Below are 21,408 nucleotides of genomic sequence, written 5' to 3' on the forward strand. Positions count from 1 at the left end.
TGTTCTCATCTGTCACATTTTTTTCAGACACAACTAACCCGGAAGTTAGGCGCTGAATTATGAATCTTTGCATAAAGTCTATGTGGCCAAAGGACGCCCGTTTCGCCGGAAGGGAGGCGCTCTGTCCTTCTTCCTCTCACTCTCTATTGTCGTTGCTGTGAGGTCGTGCTGCTTTCCAAGATGGCGGCCAGGGCGGGAGGTTTAGGGCAGCGGGGCTTGTAAGGCCCGTTTTCCTCGGTCGCTTGCAGCCACGGGCTTTTCCGTCGCCCGGCTCTGAGAGGCCTTCTGGCGAGGATTTAGGGGGTGACCGGCCCTGCTTAATGCTCCCGGCCTTGCCCCGCCGAAAGAAAAGGAGGAGCGGGAGCCTGTTTCCTGGGTTCCTCGTTGTAGCGAAGGTAGGATCTTGTGTGTCCGCTTTCCAGGCCATTGGAAACGCTTCCACTTTCAAGAATGTGCATAATATGTGGACATCCTCTTAATTATTTCCTCTCTCCAGCGAACCTGCTGGATAAATCAGAAAAAGAAATGACCTTAACTCAGAGAAATAATGACTTTGGGTGCCTCTACAGCAGGCATGGGCATACTTGGGCCCTCCAGGTGTTTTGGACTTCAACTCCCACAATTCCTAACAGCCAATCGGTGTTAAGAATTGTGGGAGTTGAAATCCAAAATACCCAGAGGACCGAAGTTAACCTATGCCTGTTCTATACTGTAAAATTAATGTACTTTGACCCCACTTTAACTGTTATGCCTCAGTGCTATGGAATCATGGGAGTTGTAGTTATACAATTCAGTCACTTGCTCTCCCAAAGAGTATCAAAGACTTGGCAAACTACAAACCCCATTATTCCAAAGTGTTCAGCCATAATAATAAAGAATAATATAATCAAACTTTATATATATCTCGCACCTATCTCCCCGAGGTCACTCAGGATGGTTTCCAACAAAGGAATGGCGCACATTCAATGCCGTAAGAAACCAACAAAAACAAATAAACAACCCAAACAAATCCCAGAAATAAAGCCACACATGACACAAAATTATAACACATAATCAAAAATTAAATAAGAACATAACCGATCAATTGCTTCACATCTAACATTAAAACACAACACAAATCTCACCAAATCTAAAAATACATTTAAAATTATTAAAATTTTACGCAGCCAACAAAGCCAGGATGAAACACCATTTCTGGTCGGTGGTAATTATATATAATTTTCTAAACCTCCTCTTTATACTAAAGTATATAAATGTCCTTTTTAGCTGTTTTTTAGAAGAGAGTAAGGAGGGGGCTGTTTTTATTTATTTATATTTATTTATTTGCTACATTTGTATACCGCCCCTCTCAGCCCGTAGGCGACTCAAGGCGGTTCACAAGGCAACAATTCATAAAAACCTTAAAAAGCATTAACACATCAATTAAAACCATGACACTAGTAAAAACAATCATTTCATCTCCTAGGTAAAAACATAATCCAATCTCATAGTCCAGTTGTTCCATAATCCTATGTCTAATTACACTGCCTTTTTAAACGCCTGCTCGAATAGCCAGGTTTTGACTTTTTTTCAGAAAGTCAAAAGGGAAGGGGCTGATCTAATATCCCTAGGAAGGGCGTTCCATAGCCGAGGGGCCACCACTGAGAAGGTCCTGTCTCTCATCCCCGCCAGACGAGATGGAGTTTTTATTTCTTTAGGGGGAGAGTTCCAGAGTCAGGGGGCGATCATGGAGAAGGCCCCCTCCCTCGTTCCCACCAGCCATCCTTGAGACAGGGTGGGACCAAGATCAGGGCCTCCTCCACTGACCATAATGCCTGAGGCGGTTTATATATGGAGATGCAGTCTGCCAAATAGTGTGGGCCCGAGCCATTTAGGGATTTAAAGGTAATAACCAGCACTTTGTATTTAGCCTGGAAGCGGACCGGCAGCTAGTGGAGCTGCCGCAACATGGGAGTGGTTCTCTCCCTGTACGGTGCGCCAGTTAGAAATCTGGCTGCTGATCTCTGAACCAGTTGAAACTTAGTAGTAGTCGAGATGGGATGTGACTAAGGCATGGACTACCATGGCAGTTAAAGTAGTGTTAAAGTGCATTAATTCTACAGTTTAGAGGCACTGTTGGTACCTGCACTCTTTTGTGGAGAAGACACAATAATCAACGACAACTCTCATGACTCCATAGTATTTAGCTATGGCACTTCAAATGGCGTCAGAATGCATTAATTCCTCCATATAGAGATGCACCCTGAGTGAAGGTTACCTAGTGAAGTTCCATTGCTGTGGTCTTTAGTTCTTCTTTTTCATTGACAGTCATCATGCACACATTCCCATATCCAGCTTTTAAATACTTTTCAGGTTGGCTTTGATTTTATCTCAATGGGTGGAAACAGACTGGAGATTGTGGTTGAAGCATGAAGTAAGAATAGTCTGCCCTCTGTATTCATGGATTCAATCATCCATGGCTTGAAAGTTTGTTTGTTTTTTTAAATCTAAAAAGTAGCCTTGGTTTTGCCATTTTTAAAAATAAGAGACACAATTTTATTACGTTGTTATATATAACAGGATTTGAGCATTTGTGGATTTTGATATCTACGTGGGTCCTGAAACCCACCCCAGATACCAAGGTCTACTATGTGTCTTGAATGCATGGTGGTACAACTCTTGAGATGAAATCTAAAATCATGATGAAACCAGACTTTTATTTTTTGGGAATTCTGGATAATCAGTTAGAGAGAAAACATGGAAGATTATTACTATAGATCAGGATTTTGTTAATATTGCCAGCACTCTGAAATATGTTTTATCCTTTAGTTCTAGGTCAGTCATTGAAACTGTAAAAGAAACACTTGATCAAAATGGGGCGAAGATCCACCTCTTCCACCAAGAGTGGGAAGTTCATGAATCCCACAGACCAAGCTCGTAAGTATCTGAGAAGCTACCACCTCCTTTTAAAGGCAGACAATGATTTAACGGTGCCACACGTTTCAAAACTTAGTACATACTGTTTTAAACTTCCATATGTTTTAGGCTAGGTTGCATCTTTAATATGCTATGTTTTTAATATTAATCAGTGTCAGAAAGAATGGAAGCAGTATCTAATATTAATGATGTGATGGTGGTGTGAATGATTTTTAAGTAGAGTTTTTGTTCAAATTCTGGCAAACTTTTTTTTTGTTGCTCAGAGAAAAGTACAGTAGATTCTGGGAACAATTTTACCCCTTTGATGGGTAACACTTTCCTGATTTCAGCAAGTGATGGATGCGTCTTCCAATGACTTCCATGTTTATCACACTGAACTTCAATTTTTGTAGTGGGGCTATCTGGGGTGTTTTGAGGGGGAAACTGCCGCTATTTTCAGTATGTTTCAATTATCTTGTGTATTTTGGGAGCTTTTTCATCCAGCTTTTTCAGTGTGCTGGAGGTGTTATAAAAGTTAGAGTTTTGTCCCAAGTTACACCTCAAGAGCACATGCTGTACAACTTGGAGGAAAAAATTCGAAGTCAGTTAATGCATAGTTCTTATTTGCTAGGGTTTAGTTCAATTAAGGTTTCCAGTAACTTGTTTAACTTTTCTTGAACCTTATTAGTATTGTTATCTGAATTGGAATGCTGTGTCTCATCCAGATGTTCATGGTAGCATTGGTTTTCCCCCTCCATTTCTGAATTGTAGTTAGGGTTTGCTTTGATGTTCTGTGGACATTTTGTCCCATGTGTAAGCCACCCTGAGTCCCTTTGGGGAGATGGAGGCAGGGTATAAAAATTAAGTTGTTGTTGTTATTATTATTTATAGTGTCAGTTTGACATTGTAGCTCTTAAATGCTCTTAAAGCTTGTGCATGGCATATCTTCTTGTATATAAGAAAGACTTCTTTCAGGTGGAAAATTAACTGTCATGAATATTTGAAATTGTGCATGAGTGAGTTTTCCACTGAAAGTGAGTAACTTGTTCATAGTGCTGGTAAAGTGAACTCTCTCTTATACTGGCCAATGGCCTGGTTGCAAAGGGAGAGAACAAAGAGGAGAATCTGCTAGATTTTAACTCCCGATTTTCCTTTTGTGTAAATATGACATGGATCAGTTTTTTCAGGTTGTTTGTATCTTTGCAGGCAAGGAGGCTCGAAAGAGAGAGCTGAAGAAGGTGAGAGATCATTCCTTTAATAATACAAAAAAGTTCAGACTGGCCATCATTTAGTGCAGGCATCCTTAAACTGCGCCCCTCCAGCTGTTTGGGCCTCCAACTCCCAGAAGCCCAAATGAGCTTGTTCAATTGTCAGGAATTCTGGGAGTTGAAGGCCCAAACAGCTGTGGGACTATTAACATTTTGTAATTATATATATTCCAACTGTCCTCTTTAAACACAGATATCTATGCACTGTTTGATCAAAGGAGCTATGTCACTATAAAGTAGAACCCACAAAACAATACAGATTATGTATTATGTGTGTATGTATATAAAATGAAGGTCACATTTCATTTAAAATATTAATGTTAAGTACTTTTCAGTTTAGACGATATCAGAATCAAAATTAGGAAATCTTTTTTTATTAACGTTATTATATTGGTTGTTAAAATGTCTGATTTTCATTTTAAAAATTATTATTTTCTGGTGATTTCAGAACAAGAAGCAACGTATGATGGTGCGAGCAGCAGTGCTAAAGATGAAGGATCCCAAGCAAATAATTCGGGACATGGAAAAACTTGATGAAATGGGTCAGTGTGAATATTATCCCTTTTGCAATTTGAGTCAAGAAAGAAGATGGGGAAAATGGATCTTCAAGGCTGAGGGATAGGGAGAACAGATTTAAAAGATGGCATCAGATAATATGTATCTAATTATTTGAAAGAACTGTTTTCCTGTTTGTAAAAAGGCTGATATGTCACTCTTCAAAGATTCTAACATTTGAATGAATAAATTATTGTGATCAACAGATCAGGCAAGCTTCAAGAGTTTAAAAGAGAGACCTATAATTTCATAAAATCCATTTACAGCTGATTAGATAACCAGTAGAGTAGCAATTAAAACAAATTCCAAAGTTCCAAAGATGTAGTTAAATGCAGATTCTTCACCTTGGTCTTAGCCTGGTATCATGGCAAGTGTTGTGACTTGGAAAGAGCCTCCTTGAAGACCCCTTGGGCAACATTTCTTATAAATCACTACTCTTTCCATCCTAAAAACATTGATTTACAACATTTAATGCAATTCTTTTGACACGAAATAATAACGGCAAGTGTTAGCTGAGTCTTCCTGTGAACTTGGATGCCATAACAGAAATGGTCTCTTCTTGCTATACAATTTTTTTAACCTTAGGTAGTAGGGAGTATCTGAACCACCAGAGCCTACCCATGAGCTGACTAATGTCAAACTGCTTGCATACCAAGTCATGTAGGACTTTGAAAACCACCAGGAAATTGTGTTTGAAAATCGTGTTGGAACCAATCAAACTCTTTGAACATTGGCCCAATGTTTTCTCAATAACTGGTCCCAGTCAGTACCCTCACAGCATATTTTTATAATTTGAGTTTCTAGCCTCTCTTTTGAAGCAGAAGGCTGCCTAACATACAGAGGGAATTACCTGCAATTTTTTGTAGGAAGGAATCTGGCACTAGCAACTTCTTTTTTTCCATCCGGAATCTTGAATTCTTCACATGTTTGTCCTTTACATATGAACTTAGTGTGACTGGAAGAAGGGAATGGAAAAAATACGCAGGTTCCGCTTCTAAAACTCTCTTCCTCTTCTATATGACTGTCCCAATCCTGCTGATGATACTGGACCAGAGTTTAACCCAGTTCAGCAACCGCAGCTCAATGAGAAGGTGTTGAAGGACAAGCGCAAAAAGCTGCGTGAGACCTTTGAGCGTATCCTGCGGCTCTATGAGAAGGAGAACCCAGACATCTATAAAGAGCTACGCAAGCTAGAAGTGGAGTATGAGCAAAAGAGATCTCAGCTTAGCCAGTACTTTGATGCTGTGAAGGTATGTGCCCCTACCAGTTTTGAAAGCATTGGTGTAATGTTGACTTTTTACTTCCTGGTACTGGATACTGGAAGACCACTTCCTTAGGTGCTTCTTCCTTCCTTCCAGATATTCCAGGATCTGATCCCAGGTTTTCTGCTTCAAACTGGATTATATGAGTCCACACAGATAATCTGGGATAAACAGAAAACCTGAGATCAGAACCTGGGATATAAGGCCTGTCTTGAAGGGTCCTGAGTCACTATTAGGGTTATAATATAGGCTTGTCTCACTGTAGAGTCTGAAGCATTGTATCAGTAATCTTTTAAATTCTAAAGCAGCCCCTCATGTGCCTTTGTCGCAGCAAAATTCCCTCTCATTTTCTGTCTCCAGGGTTTATTGGCATAACTGGGATCATTTCATTTGTGTTGACTGTGGCAATGCTTTTTCTGTCAGTTTATGTTACAGGAATTCTCTGCTGTTTGCATATATGAAGTGGGCCTTAGTAGAGAAGATTATTGTTACACAGGTGCTTACAGGTTGTTCATTCCCACATCCTGAATATTCACTAAAGGGGTCTTTTAATCTTTTACAGAATGCTCAGCATGTTGAAGTGGAGAGCATCCCTCTGCCAGACATGCCCCATGCCCCTTCCAATATCCTCATTCAGGACATCCCTCTGCCGGGAGCCCAGCCTCCATCCATTCTTAAAAAAACATCAGCCTATGGGTAAGAAGGAAGGGCGCAGTGGAGGGCAGATATTCTAAAGGGTTAGATTTCTGCATTGCAGTGCTTTTAGAGGTATTTTAATCATAGACCTTTTGTATTTGCTCAATTAATATTTGTGGAATAGTGATTCTCAAAATCTAGATCAGCATTTCTCTAATCCAGTGGTCTCTGCCTACATTGGACTGTGTCCTTCAACATTTTTATGACCAGCATCCTTAGTAGCCTTAATGGCTGGAAATGATGAAATTTTTAATCTAAGACATTTTTTCAGGTTGGAGAAAACTACTTTTGTTTAAGGCACATGAAAAGAGTGCCTGCTTGTGCAGGGAGATCTTAGAGGGAAATCTGGGACAGAGGCAGAGACGTTAGAGGAATATAAATTGAATTATACTTGTGTTTAACTTCTTGCCCTTGGTGTGAGCGGTTCTCTTGCCAGTGGAGAAGAATGCTATCTGCAGCCTACTTGGACCTATTGTCAGCAGACATTAAACAAGCAGACAGAAACTGGGACAGAGGCTCAGCTAGTGTTTTAGCATCCAGCTCTCTGCGGCTGACTGGCAATAAAATATAATCCCAGTGCAGTTCACTCCTTTCTACACATGTCCTGGAGGTCCTCTTCCTTACTGTTACTTCCCTTGACAACACTGTGCTGTGGGAATAAGAGATAGAATGGAATGAATTGGTTGTAGTATGATTTCTGCAACTGTCGTTGGCATTTCCTGAGGTTTTTTTGTGCATGAAGAAAGCTGTCCGTGGATCTGAATTACAAATACTCCCCATGCTGACATGGCAGTATATGAGCAATTTTTTACTGAGGTATGCTATGAAAGGTGTGCCAAGTATAAAATTACTCTGCACACCTTTCATAGCATACCTCAGTAAAAAATTGCTCATATACTGCCATGTCAGCATGGGGAGTATTTGTAATTCTATTTTCCTGTTTCTTTGTGTTCCTAGTTCATGTTTTGTTGTTCTTTTAAAACAGGAACATGCAAATTGTGATCCCTGCGTAGCACTGCTTCTTCAGTGGCCAACCCCCTTTTTTCTGGAAAAAAAATCTTCCAAATGCCTTTGAGGTGGGCCAGAGAAGCCCTAACCCTTCACAATTGACCACCCCCTTTAAAGTCTTAGGGGAGCATTTTCTTTTAAAGCATTTGCACAACATTTTCATTTTTTACTTCTAAAATCTTATCTTTGTCAGTGTTTGAATTTAGTGGTGAATATTATGAATATGCTAAACATCTTAATATCTGAATGTTTGATTAACACAGTCCTCTCAGCTTTTTATTGGTTTGCTTCACACACACTTGTGATGCATTTTAATTGGGTGTCAAGAGCTGGTTATCTACATATGTTGGTTGTCTGTTTTCAAAACAATCAGTTTTTTGGTTGAGATTGCATTTGTGCCCAGTACAAACTGATATGGCCTGCCTCTTCTCTTGTTGTATAACTGTAAGGGAATCAGAGACTTGTCTTCCATTTTCAACCCAATTCAAACAAACTGCTTCATATATTAGCGTCAGTTGAGCAGAGTTTCCAGAGCTAGATAAAAATAATAGCAGTCTGTAGTGATTAGGAAATAAAAGTGAATACTTCTTTTCTTCTCATGAATTTTCTGTAAGAAGGGGAAATGCATAAACTCTGGGCATATTGGCCTGTTCATGTTTAGCTTCAATTTAACATATTTGTAGTGGAAAGTAGGCAGAAGTGCAGGCTTAAAGTTTGAAAAGTTCTTAATTAGGTATTTCCCCCCCAAATCTTTACTCCTAGACCTCCCATCCGACCTGTTTCAGTCCTCCCACCTCCTGGGCATGGTGTTCCTCGTTTACCTCCCGGTAGAAAGCCTCCTGGGCCTCCACCAGGGCCACCCCCGCCTCAGGTCTTGCAAATGTATGGTCGCAAATCAGGGTTCACTCTAGACATTATCCCTCGGAGGAGAGATGACGAGGTTTCCTATAGCCCCGAGACAGGTAAGTGGCTTTCCTTGCCTAAATGTTATGTCGGGAAAAGGGAAATGGAACGTATTTCATTAATTTTTTTTTTTTGCATGGCTTTGTATCTGAACTTCTTAGGGCCACGAGGACATGATGAAGAGGGTTCAAGTACCAGTGAAGATGAGGGCTACCCTGAAGACATGGATCAGGACAAGCACGATGACAGTACCGATGACAGCGATAGTGACAGAAGTGATGCAGACAGTGACGGGGAGGAGTTCATGCATCATGATGACGGTGCTGAACGGGAGGGAGGTGACGACAAGAAAGCAGGTAAGTTGCTTGGAGAGTGGACCAGTACTGGACAATAGCTTTGAAGCTACTGCTAAGAACTCTGTGTTGGAGTTTATTTACGTTGACAAACAGTTCTCTCCTTAAGGGTACTTCTCTGTCTACTTCTGAATTATGTTAATATGTTTTAATATGGTTAGGTTTTTAAATTATAGTTATACGTTATTGTCTAGCTATTATGTTTTGGTTTTCACATGTATGTAGAGGGAGCCCCTGGTGGTGCAGTGGGTTATTTATTTATTTATTTATTTATGTATGTATTATCCTTGTATACTGCCCCTCTCAGCCCCGAGGCAACTCGAGGTTAAACCACTGAACAGCTGAACTTGCTGATCAAAAGGTCACAGGTTTGAATCTGGGGTGCGGGGTGAGCTCCTGCTGTTAGTCCCAGCTTCTGCCAGATTAGCAGTTTGAAAACTTGTAAATGTGAGTAGATCAATAAGTACTGCTCCAGTGGGAAGGTAACAGCACTCCATACAGTCATGCTGGCCACATGACCTTGGAGGTGTCTATGGACAATAGCAGTTCTTTGGCTTAGAAATGGAGATGAGTCCTCCTAGGGATGAGAAAAGCGGTATAGAAATACTGTAAATAAATAAAATAAATGAGCACCAACCCCCAGAGTTGGACACGGCTGGACTTAATGTCAGGGGAAAATCTTTAACTTTACCTATGTATGTTCAGCATTGAATTTTGCCTTTATTTATTGGAAACTGCTTAAAGTTCCCTCAGGAGGAGAAAAGCGGTATATAAATATAGTAAATAATAATAAATAAATAATTATTAGTTTTCATTGGTTGCCTTTAGCCTTATAGTGCAAGTGAAGTATGTATTTGCCCTTGACCCCTCTGGTGGCATATGGAATAGTATGTATTCCACCAGGCTGCATCAAAAGAAGAGGCAGGACTGTGAAATCCAACTTACTGGTTTCCCTCAGATCAATGACAGCTTGGCTCCTCTTTCCCTTTGTGGCTATTATGTTTGGTCATTAGAAGAATTATGTAATTTTCTTTCCTCCATCACCTTTTTGTGTTATGGTGATGTCTTAGGAATTTTTAAATCTCTCTCTCTCTCTCTATATATATGTATATGCTCTGTTTGTTTTGAATAACACTGGGTTTTTTTTTTTTTAGCTGAGGGAACATTTTTCTAGCCTTCTCTAGGTCCTCCAGTGCTACTAGTATGGTCAGCTCTGGATGAAGTTAACATTAGAATCATGCTGGAGGATCTAGAGATTCCTAGAGAACATATTAATCAAATTTGTGAATAATCAAATTAGAAAAAAAAAACTTAAACCTGCCAATGCAGAGGACCAATTGTACTGGCAAACAAGTATTTTTCACTATTCTGTGAGACTCATATTTCGCTTTGGCAGTTGATATGCCAAAATCTCACTGCCTGTCTCTTGGAATGTTGGTTTATGTTCAAATGTTCCAAAACCTGATCAAAATGGTGATTTTCAATAAGACCCTATTCTTTTATCATATATATCTGCAGGTCACAGCGTACGATTTGCTGACATTCCTGGAAAATCACGAAAGAAAAAAAAGAACATGAAGGAGCTTACTCCTCTTCAAGCCATGATGTTACGGATGGCTGGTAAAGAAACTTTGATTTTTCTTCTCCTTGCAATCTATGCATTTTTGGTACATGTAATGAAGGTGTGGTTGCCTAGAGAAAAAGCTTTGCATTGACTATCCAGTATGTGCTTCTAAATAGGAAAAAGAACATGATTCAGCTATTTGTTTGTTTATATTACAGTGACATTTGAGTTACATTTTGATGCAGTAGTAGTTTTTATGGTTAGACTACTGTCTAATGTATCCCTTTAAGCCTGCATTCATTCCCTACAGGCCAGGAAATTCCTGAGGGAGGTAAAGAGATAGAAGAATACTCTGAAGAAGAGGATGACGATGATGAAGAGGACTCTGATGCTGAAGAGACATCACAGCAACAGAGCACAGAAGAGTCCCATGCAGAGAATGCATCATCAGCACCCCCTCAGACTGCCCAGCCACAGCAGCAGCAGCAACAGCAGCCTCCACCACAGCCTGTTCCCCCGACTCAGATGCAGGCCCCTCCCATGCCTGGGCCTCCTCCTCTTGGGCCACCTCCTGCACCACCGCTGAGGCCTCCGGGGCCACCAACTGGTCTTCCTCCTGGACCACCTCCAGGTGAGTCCTTAATCTTGTCTAAAGGATCTCCAGCTTGGTCTGGCTTTGGCATCTGAGGTCGGAAATAATGAAAAAGGACAATTTGATAAACATAGCTCATGTAGTTGAGATGCTTCACATCGAGGCTACAAAAGTACCGCAACTAGGGCTATGTTTTTCATAAGACTTAAATTCAATTTTGTTATTGAGCCACCTAATAAGATAGTCATCAAAATGAGGGAAGCTTTTTGGTCTATGCCTGTGTTTTCTGTCTTCGAATGTGTTCAGAGGGAGGAAAGTTTACTAAGGGGTGGTGGGTAGGGAAGTGAAGTGTTTTGATGTTTAGGCACTGCTTTCATGTACCTCAAAGTGAAATGTATTTAAAACATTGTGTTTTCCAGGCTGTATGGCCATGTTCCAGAAGCATTCTCTCCTGATGTTTCGCCAACATCTATGGTAGGCATCTTCAGAGGTTGTGAGGTATATTGGAAACTAGACAACTAGATGTAGGTGAAACGTCAGGAGCAAATGCTTCTGGAACATGGCCATACAGCACGGAAAACTCACAGCAACCTCATGATTCTGACCATGAAAGCCTTCAACAACATATTTAAAACATGTTTTCATTAGCTCTTTGATTTTTAACCAAGCAGTTTGTTGGCAGGAAGTCATTTTCAGAAGTAAATTGTTGTGCCTATTAATGTTTGTAGGGGCTCCTCCATTCCTGAGGCCGCCTGGATTGCCTGGGCTACGTGGCCCGTTACCACGCCTCTTGCCGCCTGGACCTCCCCCCGGGCGCCCCCCTGGCCCTCCTCCTGGTCCACCCCCAGGCCTGCCACCTGGCCCTCCTCCAAGGGGCCCCCCACCTCGCCTCCCACCTCCAGCTCCTCCAGGTAAGGCTATCATTGAACAGTTGGTACCTTTGCTCCCTCCAGTGATGGTTAAGCTAGAGGACAAAATGCAGAGCAGGTGACATTAGCCTAGTAGAAATTTCATACGGAAGTCAGGCATAATATTTTATACTTACCCACAGGCTGCATTGAATTGCAGAAGCACAAAATAGTATTTTTATTGTCTCCAGTACGGAACTCAAAATTCAAACTTTTATGAGACACATAGCTAGATTATCTTTTTAAATCAATTGTTAAGTCAGCCTGCTAGAATTTCATTCAGATGTTGTCTGTTAGTGTGAGCATGTTCACATGCATATAACCAAAAAGAGCTAAGTGAATTATGTGCTGTCGCACCCAGGCTGCTTTAAATGTCCCTTCGGCATTAACATGTCCTAACTTTCTGTCTGCTTTGGGAATGCTGGATTGCCTTCGTATTTGAGCAAGGAACCCCATAGAATCAGTGTTCACACTGTTGCTTTGAGGAAATGGTAATGATTTGTTAACTGGTCTTGGGTCTATCTCCACCCAGACACTAACTTGATTTCCTCACAACAAAGTCCATACTTAAAATTTGAAAGGTAACTGATTGTTCCTGAAGCTGCCAGACGTGGATGCTTCGGAGGAGAATAGATGAGTTTTCTGAGGAGAATAGATGACAGTTTTCCTTGCTCTCTGTCTCTGATATAGGGGCCACTGAGGCGCCCAATGCCCAAGGCATTAATTAGTTGTTGATTAACTAGTTATTGTTTTATAAAATTGACTTGAAATTTTGGATCTCACTGTGACCAACAGCAGACACATCTTGCTTCCAAGATTCCCTGGTGGTCTGTGATCTGAAATAGCTCCCTTTCCTCTGGCAAAGGAGCAAACAAAATGGCTGACACAAGCCAGGAAGGGCTTTCTTAAACTCCAGCGTCATAAAACTAACATAAAGATGGCTACTCTCAAGCTGTTGGTGAGTCAGCCTAACAAAAGGAACTGGAACTTACACAGTTCCAACACAAATTTCTTGAGAACCTCAGATTGTACCTAGTGTTTTAACGTTTATTGTTTGCCTCTTTGTGTTGATTATTGTTACTATTTTATTAATATATGCTCTGATTTTTTTTCAAGTAATGGGACTCAAGTGATATTGCAAATTATTAAAACTAATAAAGATTAAAAGCATAATCAGTAAAGTGGTGTTTTAAAACAGTTGAACAGTCTCTAGAGTTAAAATAATTTAAAATTCATTACAAGACAAAACTATTTTTAAAACCCAACAAAGCAGTACATCTTTTAACATCACAGTCAGTTGCTAAAGGCAAAGATGGCTCTTCACCGCAGAAGGGCAGGGTAACTCCTTTCTCTTTATGCAGGTATCCCTCCTCCGCGTCCAGGCATGTTGCGCCCTCCCCTGGGTCCGCCACCTGGATTATTCCCTCCTGCTCCTCTTCCGAACCCTGGGGTGCTGAGTGCTCCCCCCAGCTTGATTCAGCGCCCCAAGGTGGATGATACCAGCGCAGCCACCATTGAGAAGAAAGCTACTGCGACGATCAGTGCCAAGCCCCAGATCACCAACCCCAAGGCCGAGATCACCCGCTTTGTGCCCACGGCCCTGAGGGTCCGCAGAGAAAACAAGGGGACGCCTGCCTCTGCCCAAAAGAAGCCTGACGATGAACCATCCGTGCAGATAACTAAGACCCTACCCAAGATGGGCTCTTCTGCCCCTGTTTCTGTGCAGACCAAGGATGATGTGTATGAAGCTTTCATGAAGGAAATGGAGGGGCTGCTGTGACAACCTGTTCCTAGTTGACCTTTGCCTACCCTGAGATGAGCATATTACTATGTTAGGGGTTCCATGTTATAGTGGCATCCAGTTGACGAGCTCATTATTTTATGACAAGGAATCGTCCTCCATCTCAGTTAACGTGTGATCAGAGTTGGGGGAAGGGGCGACTATATATGGAGAAAGAAAGAGACACTGTCACCCGCTATTGTGAAAGTTTATTAAGACTCACTTGTGTCTCCTCCCTGGAAAAGCTTTGTCTCCTTGAATACTTTTTTAAGTTAATGCAAAAAATACATCCGAAGAACCAAAACATACTGATAAACTATTTCCTGCATATAGGCCTGATCATCAGATGGTTGCATTTTCTTTTGGTAGCTTTCTGTAAATATTTTGTAATGCTGATTTTTAGTTTGTGAGATAACTGGTTTACACATTGTCCTAGAGTTGGGTAGGCTACTGTTTGCATATGTGGCATGCAGACATTTTGCACCCGATATATATATATCCTGCAGTCACTTAGGTGATTTTTTTTTGCTGACAGGAGAAATATCATTGTCTTATGAATGAGAATAAATATTTGATGTACTACAACCCTCTGTATGACTGAGTATCTTTATCAATATTTTGGGGAGAGGTAGCTAGAGGAACTGACAACCAATTTATTTTATTTTGCTAAAATATCCCTAATGTGAAAAAAATCTATAAAAGACAGCATTCTTTTGATTCCATCAGGGAAACAAGTATAGGTTTGTATCCAATCATTTCTTTTTAAATTCAGATTCTGTGTGTGAAATAAATAGATTCTGTGCATGTCTACAAAAACTTGTAATTTGTGAGGAAAAGAAGACACTGGATGTCTGTGATATCAATATATAAACCGCTTTGAGTCCCGCAGGGGTGAGAAAGGCGGTATATAAATACTGCAGATAAATAAATAAATAAATATCACTATCAATACCAACCCTTAGGTTGGTATTGATAGGGAAAACTACCCAAAAATAGCAGAGCATCCAAAAACAAACAGGATACTTAAAAGTTGAGCATTTAGCTGACAGCTTTTTTTTCATGTCAGGAGTTACTTGAGAAACTGCAAGTCACTTCTGGTGTGCGAGAATTGGCTGTCTGCAAGGACGTTGCCCAGCGGATGTTTTTTGATGTTTTAGCATCCTTGTAGGAGGCTTCTCTCATGTCCTGCATGAGGAGTTGGAGCTGACAGAGGGAGCTCATCCGTGTTCTCTCCGGATTCGAACCTCTAACCTGTCGGTCTTCAGTCCTGCCAGCACAAGGGTTTAACCCACTGTGCCACCTGGGGCTCCTAGCTAGCAGAGCGTGAAGTGCCGTGTGATGTGGCTGTAAAGAATTAAGAACTTAGGCAGGCAAGAGATGCAGAGTCCAATCTATAAAAGTCAGAAAAGGTTTATTTACAATAGAATGTAATAATGACATTTCTTCATAGTAAATAACTGGGTCTGAGCTACTCAAACACCCATGTCTTCTAAGGTTTCAAGAGAGGGGGAAAAACACCAATCACTACATCTCTCCTGACACACAAGCAGAGAGAGATGTCAAAGCACACAGCACATAAAGATGGAAAAAGCTAAAGTCAAGATTAAGGCTTGCAGTAGAAAAGTATCCATTCTACACATCCAATCAGACTATTCTAAGCTAACTAAACTGTTCCTCTTTGAGGACTATTTACATGGGCTGCCTGCCAGATGGAGTGGAAAGACCAACTCATGCAGGAACACATTGTTTACTTAGGAAAACATGATTTAAATCACATTTTATTGTTGCTGAGGAGAACTGTAACTCAAATAGAAGCCAAAGGGAGAATTGGTTGAAACTACAGATTCACCTGCTTAGAATTCTTTTCACTGCCACCTTTCCATATGTGATAGCTACCTACATGACTTTTAAACTTTTCCCTGTGATGACCAACATTTTTTTTACCTGATGTTGCAAGGAATGCCAATTCTATTTATGCACATGTTATCATAGACATGGGATGTATGTTCATACCATCAGAGAAGTTTAGCATCTGGGGCAGATATAACATCATATCACCTGCTGAGGTGAGTGGAAAAAAGGCCTATAGAATGATGTTTGTAGCAATGAAAAAATTATAAACATTCACAATCCTTTGTCTATGCTCAAATGTGGAAAAGTCTCCTGGAAGTGAAAAGGCTTTCAGTTAACTGGCACTCCCAAGTATTCAGCAAAAAAAATGCTTTAAATAAAAAATAAAATATTTTATTTATGGTTGCATTAAAGTTTGTTGGTGTTTTAACTTGCTTTTAATTGCTGTATTTCAATATTAATAAGTCAATACAGAGTTTATGGTACAGTATGAGGTATAGCTAATAGGCCTATTTTACATAATAATTCTCAAGCAACTTTATTTTGTTTCTAAAGCATTGCATAAACAAATTAGTATAAAACTGATTAAAAACAGAATGAGCACAAGTGGCTAAATAATTTAAGATCAAAAACGGGCAACAGTGACCTCATTGTAGCATTTATTCCTCTCTGCATGAGGCAGGGCATTGTGAGCAAGCATACAAATGCAGAGTTGTTTGTTCTGCTCCACAGTTACACAAAGTGGAGGATTCTTCTAGGCAGTACCATTTTGCCAGGTTGTCTTTTGATCTGCCCACTCCACTTCTGAGCCTGTTCAGGGACTTCCAATTTGCCCATTCTTGGTGTGCCCGTGGAGGCAGACCCTCATGGGGGGGGGGGGGGGGCATCCAATTGGGATTTCCTGGTTTATCTGCCCAGAGGGATACTCTTGCTGTCGCTGGGGGGAACATCAAGCAACTAGAAACTACATTTACCTGGCATTTACCAATACCCATGGGTTGTCAGTTTTTTGGGGTTTTTTTTTGTCATGTCAGGAGCGACTTGAGAAACTGCAAGTCGCTTCTGGTGTGAGAGAACTGGCCGTCTGCAAGGATGTTGCCCAGAGGATGCCTGGATGATTTGATGTTTTATCATCCTTGTGGGAAGCTTCTCTCATGTCCCCGCATGAGGAGCTGGAGTTAGAAGGAGCTCATCCGCCTCTCCCCGGATTCGAACCTGCGACCTGTCAGTCTTCAGTCCTGCTGGCACAGGGGTTTAACCCGCTGCGCCACCGGGTTGTCAGTTAACTGAGAGTGTGCAGTATTGAAAGTATTTCAGCAAGTGTGGTGCCCTTTCAATAAACTGATGAGAAAACATCATAGGCCAGGACTATTATTTGCTTTATTTACAGCCTGCTTTTTCTCTCCACAAAGGAGACACAAGCCTCCTTCCCCATGATGTCTTTCCCCTGCTCACTGCAAAAGTCTTCCCTTTTCTTCAAAGGTTGGCTCGGAGTGGAAACAGGTTCTGTTCAACATTTTTATTAATGACTTAGATGAAGGGTCAGAAGCATGATCATCAAGTTTGCAGATGACACCAAATTGGGAAGGATAGCCAATACTCCAGAAGACAGGAGCAGAATTCGAAATGATCTTGACAGATTAGAGATGAGCCAAAACTAACAAAATTAAGTTCAAAAGGGACAAATGCAAGATTTTTATGCACTTAGGCATAAAAAAATGAAATGCAAGGATACAGCATGGGGGACAATGCCTGGCTCAACACTATGTGTGAAAAAGATCTTGAAGTCCTTATTGAAAACAAGTTAAACATGAGCCAACTATGTCATGCATCAGCTTCGATTTGCCACAAAAGATGTTCAGAACTAGCTGTTTCCCATATCAATTTCAGGTTCTTGTGGGTTTTTTCGGGCTATAGAGCCATGTTCTAGAGGCATTTCTCCTGACGTTTCGCCTGCATCTATGGCAAGCATCCTCAGGTTCGTTTGGGATGCAAAACGCTTTGTTTATATGAGAGCAAAGCAGCTCCTTTCCCAGAGGAAGTGTTAGGTCTGAAAAGAAAAGCTTGTCCCAGTTAAAGTGGTGTCAAATGCATTAAAACTACAGTATAGATCAGGCATGGGGCAACTTGAGCCCTCCAGGTGTTGTGGACTCCAACTCCCAGAATTCCTAACAGCCTCAGGCCTTCAAAGGAAGGCCTTTTCCCCCTCAGCCGCTTAAGTCCAACACCTGGAGGGCCTAAGTTGCCCCATGCATGAGTTATCTCGACCTACTAATTTACATATGGTTTCTGATTGGCCAGCCTCGACAGCGTTTGACCCAATGAAAGGGAAGAAGCGCCTTCAGCTCCTTCGCCGAGGAAGTGGTGGCTCTGAAAAGAGCCTTTGGGTCCGTTCTTTGTAGTTAGTGAAGGGTGCGGATGCGGGGGCGCCTAGGCCCTCTCCCCGCGGATACGGCGGGCCAGCTGGATGTCCTTGGGCATGATGGTGACACGCTTGGCGTGGATGGCGCACAGGTTGGTGTCCTCGAAGAGCCCCACCAAGTAAGCCTCGCTGGCCTCTTGCAGCGCCATCACGGCCGAGCTCTGGAAGCGCAGGTCCGTCTTGAAGTCCTGCGCGATCTCCCTCACCAGGCGCTGGAAGGGCAGCTTCCGAATCAGCAGCTCGGTGGACTTCTGGTAGCGCCGGATCTCGCGCAAGGCCACGGTCCCCGGGCGGTAGCGGTGAGGCTTCTTCACGCCGCCCGTGGCCGGGGCGCTCTTCCTTGCCGCCTTGGTGGCCAGCTGCTTCCGCGGCGCTTTCCCACCCGTCGACTTCCGCGCTGTTTGCTTCGTTCGCGCCATCACTCTCCCTTCAAATCCTTAAACACCTCCTCACACTACGCTTTCCAAACTCAGACTGTCAGCTTTGGCGGCGCGCGGCTGTATTTATAAGCCAGCCCTCTCCGCCTTCTGATTGGCTGGAACTAAAAAGCGACTATTCTCATTGGAGGAATGTCCGGGTTTCAAAACTCGCGCGCTTTTAGCTGCGGGGAGAAAAGCACCGCCTTGATTTTTGCCAATTGCTTGAAAAACAAAACAGACGCAGGGAGGTTTAATCCCTAACCGAGATCTTGCTTGCAAGCCGCTGAAATGATCGTTTTTTCGAGTTGATTGTTCAGAGCCAGTAGTAGATATAATAATTAATAATAATAATAATAATAATAATAATAATATAGTAATAATAAAATATTAAGGATATATATATAATAATAAAATACTACTAATATTACAGGATCGTTCTTGTAAAACTGCTGAAATTGTCTTTTGGAATTGATTGTTAAGAGCCAGTGGAAGATATAATAATAATAATAATAATAATAATAATAATAACAACAACAACAACAACAACAACATAGTAATGATAAAGTATTAATACTTTATATAGATAGATATAATATAAATAATAATACCAATATTAGGGAATCATGCTTGCAAGCCGCTGAAATGACTGGCTTTTAGAGCTGATTGTTCAGAGACACATACACACATATGTAGTAATAATAAAATATTATGGATATAGATAATAATGATAATAATAGGGGATCATGCTTGCAAAGTTGATGAAATGATTGTCTTTTGGAGTTGGTTGTTAGGAGCCAGTGGTAGATATAATAATAAATATATATAATAAAAATAAAATGATATATAGATATAATAATAATAATAACTAACTAATTCTAATATTAGGGGATTGTGTTTGCAAAGCTGCTGAAATGATTGTCTTTTGGAGTTGTTTGCTCAAAACCAGTGGTAGGTATAATAATAATCTACTTCTGAAAATGCTTGCCATGGATGTGAGTGAAATGTCAGGAGAGAATGCTTCTGGAACATGGCCACACAGCCTGGAAAACTTACAACAACCCTGTGATTCCAGCCATGAAAGCCTTCGAAAATACAATATATATATAGTAACAATAAAATATTATGACTATATATCTATATAAATAAAAATGTAATGTTTGCTTGTGGGATTAACATAACTCAAAAACCACTGGATGAATTGCCACCATATTTGGACACAATAAACCTATCAGGCCAATGAGTGACGATCACTCATAAAAACACTAAAAAACAGCAGAAGAGACTTAAAAAGGCAAAAAACAAAAAATACATTACATCGCATATGCAAAACCACACACATATATATGCAAACACAAATGTACACACATATACACACATATATACACACATATACACAGACTGGGCCACAGCAATGCGTGTCAGGGGATGGCTAGTGTATGTTTATATGTGTGTGTGTATATATATATGTGTGTGTCTGTATATATATACACACACACACACACACACACACACACACATACACTATATATAGATTGATTTGTAGTTGTTCATTCGTTCAGTCGCTTCCGACTCTTCGTGGCCTCATTGACCGGCCCATGCCAAAGCTCTCAGTGAATCGTCACCACCCCCAGCTCCTTCAAGGTCAAGCCAGTCGTTTCAAGGATGGTATCCATCCATCTTGTCCTTGGTGGGCCCTTCTTCCTTTTTCCTTCCACTTTCCCCAGCATGTCTTCTCTAAGCTTTCCTTTCTTCTCATGATGTGGCCAAAGTACTTCAACTTTGCCTCTACAATCCTTCCCTCCAATGAGCAGTCGGGCTTTATTTCCTGAAGTATGGACTGGTTTGATCATCTCGCGGTCCAAGGCACTCTCAGAATTTTCCTCCAACACCACAGTTCAAAAGCATCTATCTTCCTTTGCTCAGCCTTCCCTATGGTCCAGCGCTCACATCCGTAGGTGAGGACAGGGAATATCATTGCTTTAACTATGCGGGTCTTTGTTGCCAGTGTGATGTCTCTACTCTTCACTATCTTATTGAGATTGGCCATTGCTCTCTTCCCAAGAAGTAAGTGTTTCCTGATTTCCTGGCTGCGGTCTGCGTCTGCAGTAATCTTTCCACCTAGAAATACAAAGTCTGTCACAGCCTCCACATTTTCTCCCTCTATTTCCTAGTTATCAATCTGGTTGACATAGATAGATACAATAATAAATAAATAAATAAATAAATAATACTAAAAGTAGAGGTTTTGCTGCACTGTGATGTTTTATAAACTGGGGAGCAAGCCCTACTGAATTCAATAGATCTTTCTCTGAACAGTGCTGAAAATGTTCCATATAGCTTTCGATCGTGAACTCCACTGAGTTCAATAAGCCTTCCTCTAAATACTAAATATACCTGCCTTAAGGCTTATGAATGGACCTTTTCCTATATTTTTATTGATTTGGAGCTGCTGCCTGTCAAATTAATGCAGCTGGGACACCTCTTTGCTATGTATAGGTGTGCTAAGGAGTCGTGGGATTTGTAGTTTGGTCAAGGCACCACCAGCCTCAAGAAGACCTTGTGAAACTCCATAGCCTTGAGCCATGGCAGTAGAAGTGGTGTCAAACTGACTACGCTTAAGCGGCTGAGGGGGAAAAGGAAGGGGCCTGAGGCTGTTAGGAATGCTGGGAGTTGGAGTCCAAAGCACCTGGAAGGCCTAAGTTGGCCCATGCCTGCTCGAAATGAATGCTGTTGCACTTTAATGGGGCCTCGCCTGATTAGCAATGGTGCCTCTCCTTTGCAGAAGCCTGTGTTACCTCCGTCCCTTCCAACCCCACTCGCGACCACGGAAAGGGCTCCCGAGGCTCGCTTTCCACCCTGTCCCCGAGGGCACACTCCGGAGGAGCCACCTGCGTGGGTTTCCCGTGGGTTTTGCCCCTCGCAGAGCTTGAAT

The 21,408-nt window shown here is 41.5% G+C and overlaps 2 protein-coding genes across 2 annotated transcripts; one reads left to right on the plus strand and one right to left on the minus strand.

Annotated features, from left to right (window-relative positions):
- The first annotated feature begins 139 nt into the window (after positions 1-139).
- On the plus strand, positions 140-14,369 carry WBP11 (WW domain binding protein 11). Its single transcript, XM_060777203.2, has 12 exons — positions 140-395; positions 2,809-2,916; positions 4,102-4,133; positions 4,612-4,705; positions 5,772-5,968; positions 6,543-6,676; positions 8,447-8,646; positions 8,749-8,943; positions 10,459-10,560; positions 10,815-11,135; positions 11,825-12,007; positions 13,366-14,369. Exons 2-12 carry the CDS (start codon positions 2,853-2,855, stop codon positions 13,782-13,784), a joined length of 1,941 nt encoding a protein of 646 aa, XP_060633186.1. The 5' UTR covers positions 140-395; positions 2,809-2,852; the 3' UTR covers positions 13,785-14,369.
- Positions 14,370-17,353: 2,984 nt separating this feature from the next.
- LOC132776033 (histone H3) lies at positions 17,354-18,509 on the minus strand. Its single transcript, XM_067468392.1, has one exon. It carries the CDS (start codon positions 18,474-18,476, stop codon positions 18,066-18,068), a length of 411 nt encoding a protein of 136 aa, XP_067324493.1. The 5' UTR covers positions 18,477-18,509; the 3' UTR covers positions 17,354-18,065.
- Positions 18,510-21,408: the final 2,899 nt, after the last annotated feature.

Source organism: Anolis sagrei, chromosome 5 (genome assembly GCF_037176765.1).
Source record: "Anolis sagrei isolate rAnoSag1 chromosome 5, rAnoSag1.mat, whole genome shotgun sequence".
NCBI classification, from domain to species: Eukaryota; Metazoa; Chordata; class Lepidosauria; order Squamata; family Dactyloidae; genus Anolis; species Anolis sagrei.